The sequence below is a fragment of the Pteropus vampyrus genome, unplaced genomic scaffold, assembly GCF_000151845.1.
Source record: "Pteropus vampyrus isolate Shadow unplaced genomic scaffold, Pvam_2.0 Scaffold2, whole genome shotgun sequence".
NCBI classification, from domain to species: domain Eukaryota; kingdom Metazoa; phylum Chordata; class Mammalia; order Chiroptera; family Pteropodidae; genus Pteropus; species Pteropus vampyrus.
The window spans coordinates 19377364-19387390 of NW_011888783.1; the positions used below are offsets into that span (position 1 = coordinate 19377364).

A 10027-nucleotide genomic window follows, 5' to 3' on the forward strand; every position below is an offset into this window, starting at 1 on the left:
TTTAAAGTAAGGTTCTTGTAAAGAAGGTAGGGCACTCTACAAGATATGCACATTCACATACCATTCTCTCTCTCTGTCTCTTTCTCTGTTTTTCCTTTCTTTTTCATCAGCTTTAGGAGGACTTTTTCTCATTAGAAACCTATTTTCAGGTATAGGAGGGATCTCTTCTGGACGGACAGTAGACTGGGGTTGTGCTTCAAGATTTTCAGCCTCACTTTCACTGGATGCACTTAATAGAAACACAAAACAAGTTTCATCTGGTTATTCTGTGTCTGCCCCAATTTTCAATCGTTGGTATTTCTTTCCTTTGGAAGATGTCACAATATATACACTATCCTGTACCCCTCAAAGATATAATTATATGAGGAAAATGTTCTTTTATTCTTCTGTCAAACCAACTACTGCCCAAAAACCCAAAGCAACTTTTGCGTTGCTATAGTCTCAAAAACATATTTCCCAATAAAATGGATCAAAAAATGAAACTCCATAGGCAATGCACTGGTAAATTTAAAATATTTTAAAATGTAGGTAAAGAAATTAGTTGCTTTAGAGGCAATAGGCATATGAAGACAAGTTTTAGTGCAAATACGAATTATTTCAGACAAAATGGAAAACAGTAAACAAGCTGATATGTTTTCTACCTTTATCAGAGCAGAGATAAAAACAAAAAAGTAAGACAACTGTTAGTTTCCTATAATTCTCATTAATCTCATATTTTTCCCATAAATACAAACCTATAAAACCAAAAGCATCATTTCATTGAGTTCTGGCAAAATAAACTGAATGGTTTTGTTGAAAATGAAAATAAATAGGCTTTTGGTCAAGATGGCAGAATAGTTAAAAACTGCATGTCTGCTCCCACTAGCATATCAAATTTACAATTAACTATACAGAAAACCATTACTGAGAACAGCCTGAAGTCTAGCTGAAGAGAAGTCCTATAACTAAGGATATACAGAAGAAGCCGCATGGAGACTGGTGGGAGACATGGAAGGGCTGGTCTCATATCCACATGTGGCAGTTAAAAATCGGGAGGGATATCTCAGCTGAAGAGGTTCCCCCTGAGGAGTAAGGGATCCCAACCCCACAATGTACTCTCTAGCCTATGGTTCCAGGGCTGGGAAGAGAATTTCCCACAACTTCTGGCTGTGAAAACCAGCAGAGACTGTGGCTGAGACAGATGGCTGCTGAAGTCCCAGATACTCCTCTTAAAGGGCTGGCACAGGGACTTGTTGATAGACTCACTTGCTCTGAGCTCCAATAGTGGAAAGGCAGCTCAAAAGGCACTAGGGACATATGAGGAAAAACTGAATTGCCTGGCTGTGGGGCAAGGGCTGGAGGGGCAACTTCCTCTCAGACAGAAATGCTGGCAGAAGCCATTGTTCCTTTGTTGAAGCCTCCCCCAAACCAAAGTACAGACACAGGCAAATGCCATATCTGAGTCAACCTGGCCAACATTATTTGCCCAGCTATGGTGATTCCCTGAAACCTTGCCCCAACCAATTTCAGGCCAACCCAAGACATTTCCAGAGGCTTTATCATACAAACAGCCTGTCTTAGCTTATGCTTCAAATGTTCCTGAAATCTCTCAAAGGTTCACAAACTCCAAGTAAGCAACAGCAGGCCTCAGTGTACGCTGTAACTCTTGCTAAACAGCCCCAAGCCTGTCACTAGTAGCAGCCAACCTAAGGAACCTCTAAGCGCAGCATAAGTGGCAACCACGTACAGATCATTTTGTAGCTTCTATCAAGTGACTCAGGGCAGGGTACAGGCAGTGGCTGACTGTGGTCTGCACCAGAGCCCCTCCCAAGTGGCTCCAGAACAAACATGCCCACTGGCCAGGTTCAGATCACACAAGACCACCACCTGAACACTTCCACAAACAGCACATCCAAAGGGCAGACTTGGCAGGCACCATAGCCCTCCTAGAGCAAATCCTACTCTGTAGGGTCAGCTCCTGCACAACAGCTCCTCCACTGTAGTCACGGCCAGTCTTAACAATCAATCAGCCTGTGGGTCAATCCCTCCCAATGACGTGCCAACAGCAATCAAGGATCAACTATAATGGAAGGGCACATACAACTCATACAAAGGACACACCTGTAGCATCCAGGTCAGGTGAATGGAGAGACTGAACCACTGGGCCCCACAGGACACTTAACTACATAAGACCACTCTACAAAAACCAGGAGATGCCGCAGCTCTACCTAATACATAGAAACAAATACAGGAAGGCAGCCAAAATGAGGAGACAAAGAAATAGTTCTGAAATGAAAGATTAAAACAAAGCTCCAGAAAAAGAACTAAACAGAATAGAGACAAGCAATCAATCTACTAGATGCACAGTTCAAAACATTGGTAATAGGGATGCTCAACAATCTCAGAACTTTAAGAAAGAGACAAGAAACCTAAAAATAGAGATAGAAAACGTAAAAAAGAACCAGCCAGAAACGAAGAATACAATAACTACAATGAAGAATAGAGGAAATCAACAGTAGATCAGATGAAACAGAGAATCAAATAAGTGATTTGGAAGATAAGGTAGCAGAAAACAATCAAAACAGCTACAAGAAAAAAGAATCCAAAAAAATGAGGACAATATAAGGGGCTTCTGGGACAGCATCAAGTATACCAACATTTACATCATAGGAATACCAGGAGAAGAGAGCAAGGAATTGAAAACCTATTTTAAGAAATAATGACAAAAAACTTCCCTAATTTGGTGAAGGAAATAAGACATACAAGCCCAGGAAGTACGGAGAGTCACAAACAAGATGAACCCAAAGAGGCCCAAACCAAGACACAACATAATTAAAATACCAAAGGTTAAATACAGGGGATCTTAAAAGCAGCAAGAGAAAAGCAGGTAGTGACCTACAAGGGAGCTTCAATAAGACTGTCAACTGATTCCTCAACATAAACTTTGCAGGACAGAAGGAACTGGCATGAAATATTTAAAATGATAAAAAGCAAAGACCCACAACCGAAATTACTTTCCCCAGCAAAGCTATCATTTAGAATCAAAAGACAGATAAAGAGCTTCCCAGAAAGAAAAAGCTAAAGGAGTTCACCACCACCAAACCAGCATAGAAAAAGCTAAAGGAGTGCATCACCACCAAACCAGCAAAGAAGAAATGTTAAAGAAACTTCCTTAAGAAGAAAAAAATAAGTAAAAAATATGAATAATAAATGGCAATAATTACATATTTATCAACAATTAGTTTAAATGTAAATGGATTAAATGCTCTAATTAAAAAACATAAGGAGACTGAAAGGATAAGAAAACAAGGCCTCTACATTTGTTGCCTATAAGAGACTCACTTCAGATTTAAAGACACACATTGGTTCAAATAAAAGAATGGAAAAAGATTATTTCATGAAAATGGAAACAAAAAAGCTGGGGTAACAATACTTATACCAGACAAAAGAGACTTTAAAACAGACCATAACAAGAGACAAAGAAGGACCCAGCAATATCACTTCTAGATATGTATCTGAAGAAACCCAAAACACTAATTCAAAAAGAATTATGAATCCATATATTCACTGCAGCACTATTTACCATAGACAAGTTACAGAAGCAACCTAAATGTCCATCAATATATGAATGACTAAAGAAGAAGTGGTGTATATATATACAAAGGAATATTACTCAGCCATAAAAAGAAGTGAAATCTTGCTATGTGCAACAACATGAATGGACCTAGAGGGTATTATGTTTCGGGAAATAAGCCAGAGGAAGACATTACCATATGATTTCACCTACATGTGGAATCTAAAAAACAAACAAAAAAACAGAATCAAACTCATAGATACATAAAACATTTTGATGGTTGCCAGACTGGGAAGATGGGAGTGAAAAAAGGGAAGGGATTAATTAGTATAAATTGGTAGTGCAAAATAGTCATGGGGATGTAAAGTACAACACAGAGAATACAGTCAATAATACTATGATAACTACGTATATTGTGTCAGATGGGTACTAGATTTATTGGCATGATCACTTTACAAGTTTATAAATGTCTAATCACTATTGCATACCTGAAACTAATATTAGAGTGTATGTTAACTGTAACTGAAAAATAAATTATCGAAAAATAAAAGAAAAAGAAAATGGAAATGAATATACCCTTAATCTATAGACTATACAATATCAAGATGGTCTTATACTTTATGGTGTAATATATTTCCATTTTAATGTTTGTATATAATCGACCCCAAATTCCAACGGGTTTATTTATAAACAGAAGAGAACTAGAATATAAATCTAGTATTGAAAAAGTAAAATTAAGACCTTTTCTTGCTTTTCTTTCGCTTCTTCTTTTCTTTCTTGTGTTTTCGGGAATTTTTCCTATGTTTCTTTTTTCTTTTTTTTGATTTCTCTTCAGAAGCACTTTCAGAATCAGAAGAATCAGAAGAGGACTGAGAATCACTTGAGCTATCTGAGTCACTGGATGATGATGAGGAGGAGGAGGATGATTTATGCCTTTTCTTTTCTTCTTTCTTAGCTTTAATAAAAAGCAAAAAGGGTTTTGGTCAACATTTTTTAAACAAACTTTGTAAGTGAAAGTAATACTTTCTAAGTCCAATATTTAACACTTAGCTCACCCAGCTATTTGAATTGAGGGGTACAAGAAAGGAGTCAAGAGTCAGGATTAGGAGAAAAAAAAAAAAAAGGATTAGAATCCAGATACCAACATTCATGGGTCAGAGCTGAATCTAGGAAACCAAAAAATTTTGGAAAAGTAATAAGTAAGTCTAAAATAATAAACTAAGTTAACTTTAGAAAAACATTTGAATAAAAGTTTTTTAAAAAGTACAAAAGTAACATTTAAGAGTTCCAGATTCTATCTTCTTGTAGTTTTCTAGTATTATCAAGACTGGAGGTAGAACTGGAGGAGAGAAATGACATACAAAAAATACTTTGCACAAATGTGGAAAGAAACATGATTCCATTGGCATGGGCTTATGTTTCAATGCCTGAGCAGGGGTAATGACTAAGAAATGGATTTAGGTGGAGAGAATACTTGCAACAGAGGGCAGTCACTTGTCAGTGATTAATAATTATATTTTTGGGTTTCTAAAAAAATAACTTCAAATTGAAATTTTATTTTTGGTTAAGGAAGTAATAATTTTAAAGGGTGCCACAAAACTCAGATGTACTAAGGCCTAGGCAACAAAAGTAAATAAGTGAATTAATACAACAGGAATCAGGGAAAGATATGACAAAGTAGACAGAGACTGACCCAGGTAATATATTAGACTCCATCAGTTCAAATGATATTGGAAAATAATATATAAAGCATTTACCCTGCTTTTCCTATCTGAATTGTACATCTGACTAACTATATAGTAGATGAAAGAAAGATGCTATTTATCAAAAATATTATAGGAATAAATGAGAAAAGAATCAGTTAGAATACCATTATTTTACAACCCCTAATGAGGCACTGACCACCAACGGCTGCTGAAGAGCAGAGACAACCTGTCCTATAGGCCTCGTGCTTCTATCAATAGGAATTACAACAAAATCAAAACAGCACTGGATCAATATTTTAGAACTACAAAGTTATATGAAATAGAAGCACAGAAGGAACACATTACATAATATAAAGACGTAATCAATAAAACCCAGTGTGTGCAGTAATGGGAAACACTATAGGACAAAAGACCTAGGCTGCTCAACAAATAGATCTCATATAAAGAGATGGTGAGAAGCGGCAGAGGGAGGAGTTGCCACCGCCACTGCTGTCGCCACCACAACTACCACCACTGCAGCCACAGTCACGGCATCCACCGCTACTATGACCTTTATCTTTGTGTGAGACTGGAGCCTGAACGCTAGATTTGTCACTGCGATGGGCAGCAGAGCTCTGGAGGTTATACCATAGGACAGAAAAACCAGAGTTGAATAAAAAGGAGTGTGCTATGAAACAGAATAGGATATCATTTTATTATAAATCTGGGAGGAGTGATGTCAGAAACATGGCAGAGTGAGAGATGTCCCCAGATCCTTCCTCCTGAAAAATAAGGTGAAATCTAAAACTCGACAAACACCCAACCTGCACACAAGCACATCTGAGCGAGTGATCTGCACATAAGAGGTACCAGAGGTCAGACCAGCAGGAGTCCCGGGAGTCCAGAGGTAGATTGGGAAGAACAAAGAAGCTGCCTCTGGTAACGGAGAGCTCCTTAGCTCCTTACAGGAGGAGGGGGAGGGGAGAAGTTGCTGCTGGTCCCCTGAACAGCGCTGCCTAAGGACTCTGTGAGCTCCATGCAGCGGAGCCCAGGGGTTAAGGCAGAAAGCAAAGCGGGACTAACAACAGAGAAGTAACAGCTGGATCTTACCAGTTGAAGTTGCAAATCATGAAGCTGAGCTACAATAACCCCTCATACACCAATCCAGAGGGTACGCCCCAGGGGAATTTGAATAAATGCTACCAAAACTCTTGCTAACACTGAGAACGTGGGTAGTGATCGTCATTGAATATTTAGTAGAAAAAAAAAAGAAATAAGAATTATTAAGTCTCAAAGCAGAGCTCCAAGAAGCTCAGACATCACCTACTGGAAACCAAAAGAAAAACACCTTAGCAAAAGGCTAAAGAGAGACTTTTAGTAAATCTTTCTAGAGAGAAAAAAAAGTGCAGAATATACTGCCCAAGTGGAGAAATAGTCAATTAAACACCATGAACAATCAAGGTGACAAGGCAGCTCAGAAAGAAAGAGAAAAATTTCCAGAAAATAAACTTAAAGACATAGAAATATTCAACTTAAATGACAGAGAAGTTAAGGATTGGAATTCTGAAAAAAACTCGATGAGATCCAAAATAACTCCTGTCAACAATTCCAGGAGCTGAGAAAAAAACCAGATCAGCAAAATTAGTTTTTTTGGCTGGGACACTGAAACTCTAAAAATGAGATAAATAGAACTAATGGAGATGAAGAATGAAATAGCAAGCTTAGGAAATAGAGTCAACCAAATGAAAGTAAGGAGCATTGATATCGAAAGCAGAACTTAGAAATAATTCAGAAGAAAAAAAACTGAATGAAAAAGAATGAAAGAGAAGTATAAGAACTAGCTGATACCATCAGGAAACATAAGAATAATGGGTATTCCAGAAGGAGAGGAAAAAGAGCATGAATCAGACAGCATTTTCAGACAAAGAGCTAACAAGAATTTCTCGAATCTAAGGAATGAGCTGGAATTTGGAATTGAAGAAGCTAACAGAACACTCAATTATCTCAACTCAAAAAAGCCTTCTCAAGACACATTATATTAAAATTATCAAAAATTAGTAACAGAATTCTCAGGGCAGCCAAAGAAAAGAAGACACTAACCCATAAAGGAAAACCCGGTAGATTATCTTTGGAATTTTTAACACAAACCTTACAAGCAAGAAAGGAGTGGACTCAAATGTTCAAACTATTAAATGAAAGGAACTACCAGGCGAGAATAATGTATCCAGCTAAGCTCTCCTTTAGTTATGAAGGAGAAATAAAGACCTTTCCAGACATATAAAAATTGAGGAAATTCTCTGCAACGAGGCCTGCACTACAGGAAATTCTGAAAGAGGTCAGCTCACCTAAAACAAAATGACAAAATTAGAGCAAAATTAAATGAAATTGAGAACAATGACAACAACAGAAAAATAAATGCAACAAAGAGCTGGTTCTTTGAGAAAGTTAGTAAAATTGATAAACCCCTGGCTAGACTCACTAAAGAAAAAAGAGAAATGACACAAATAAACAAAATCAGAAATGAAAGAGGGGAAATTAAGACTAACATCGCAGAAATACAAAGGATCATACAAGAATAATATGAAAAAGTACATGACACCAAATTTAATAACCTAGAAGAAATGGACAAGTTCTTAGAAAGATACAATCTTCCTAGACTGAATCAAGAACTGGAATATCTAAATAGACTGATCAGTCATATGGAAATTGAAACAATCATCAAAAAGCTACCAAAAGTAAAAGTCAAGGACCACATTGCTTCACCAGAGAATACTACCAAACATTTAAAGATTTAATACCTATTCTCCTCAAACTCTTCTGAAAAATCGAAGGAGGCAATACTTGCTAACTCATTTTATGAGGCCAATATTACTCTGATACCAAAACACACAAAAAAGAAAACTATAGACCAATAACTCTCATGAACACAACGCAAAAATCCTAAATAAGATACTAGAGTGAACCGAATACAGCAAAATATTAAAAAGATTTTACACCACGATCAAGTGGGCTTCATCCCAGGGGCACAGGGATAGTACAATATAGGCAAATCGATTAATGTGATACACCACATAAACAAATTAAAAAATAAGAATATGATCACATCAACAGGTGCAGAAAACGCCTTCGACAAAATACAGCATCCATTTATGATCAAAACTCTTAACAAAACTGGTACAGAAGGAAAGTACCTTAACATAATAAAGGCCACATAAGACAAACCCTCAGCCAACATTTTACTTAATGGTGAAAAACTAAAAGCCTGTCCTCTAAGATGAGGAACAAGACAAGGGTGTGCACTATCACCACAGCAGGCAAGAGAAAGATATAAAAGGCAACGAAATAGCAAACGAAGAAGCCAAACTGTCACTATTTATGGACCACATGATTTTCTCTATAGAAAACCCTAAATACTCGACAAACGCTAATAGAAATAATACGGTAAATAAATCACTGTTCAAAAATCCATAGTGTTCCTATATTCTAATAATGAAGTGTCAGAAAAAGAAGTGAGAAAAATAACTCCTTTTGCAATTACAACAAAAAGAATAAAATATCTAGGAATAAACCTAATGAAACATGTGAAGGACCTATATAATGAAAACTATAAGACCTTAATAAAAGAAATTGAAGATACAAAGAAATTTCCACGTTCTTAGATTGGAAGAATCAACATAGTTAAGATGACCTTATTACCGAAAGATTTAATACAATCCCCATCAAAATCCCATCAGCACTCTTTAAAGAAACAGAACAAAAAATCATCAGATTTCTATGGAAACACAGAAGACCCCGAATCACCAAAGCCACCCTGAAAAAAAAGAACAAGGCTGGAAGTATCACTCTTCAAATTATATTACAAAGTGACAATAATCAAAATGGCTCAGTATTGGCAGAAAAAGAGACATACACACCAGTGGAATGGAACTGAGAGTCCAGAAATAAACCCATGTTTATATGGACAAATAATTTTCGACAAAAGAGCCAAAAACATACAGTAGAGACAGGAAAGCCGCTATATAAATGGTGCTGGGAAAACTGGAAAGCCCCCTGCAAAAGAATGAAACTAGAATGTTGTCTATTACCGCACACCAGAATTAAGACAAAATGGATTAAGGACTTCAATATAAAACCTGAAACAATAAAATTCATAGAAGAAAACATAGGAACTAAACTCATGGACCTTTAACTTAAAGAGGACTTTATGAATTTGACCTCAAAGACAAAGAGAGCAAAAGCAAAAATAAATGAATGGGACTATATCAAAGTAAAAAGCTTCTGCATAGCAAAAGAAACCTTCAACATGGTAAAGAAACAACCATGCAAATGAGAAAAATATATTTGCAAGCAATGCCTCTGATAAAGGCCTAATATCCAAAATATACAAAGAACTCATACAACTCAGTAACAACAAAAAAATAAATGATCCAGTCAAAAAATGGGCAGAGGACCTGAACAGACACTTCTCCACAGAGGACATAAAAATAGCCAACAAATATATGAAAAGATGCTCAACATTGCTAGTGATTAGGGAGATGCAAATCAAAATCACAATGAGATACTATCTCACACCTGTTAGAATAGCTATAATCATAGCTATAATCAACAGGACAAGTAATAACAAGTGTTGCAGAGGATGTGGAGAAAAAGGAATCCCCCTACACTGCTGGTGGGACTGCAAATTGGTACAGCCACTATGGAAAACAGTATGGATGTTTCTCAAAAAACTAAGGATTGATCTACCATATGATCCAGCAATCCCTCTGCTGGGCATTTACCCCAAAGACTT

General features: G+C 36.8%; 1 protein-coding gene across 8 annotated transcripts in view; it reads right to left on the bottom strand.

Annotated features, from left to right (window-relative positions):
- The window catches only part of PPIG (peptidylprolyl isomerase G), a 47238-nt gene that overhangs the window by 6500 nt on the left and 30711 nt on the right, over positions 1-10027 (bottom strand). For all 8 annotated transcript variants that reach the window (XM_011358056.2, XM_011358043.2, XM_011358036.2 and 5 more), the window contains 2 exons: positions 4295-4508; positions 62-229 (listed from right to left, as the gene is read on the bottom strand). In XM_011358056.2, coding sequence (XP_011356358.1) covers positions 62-229; positions 4295-4508 — 382 coding nt within the window. The remainder of the gene's footprint in view (positions 1-61; positions 230-4294; positions 4509-10027) is intronic.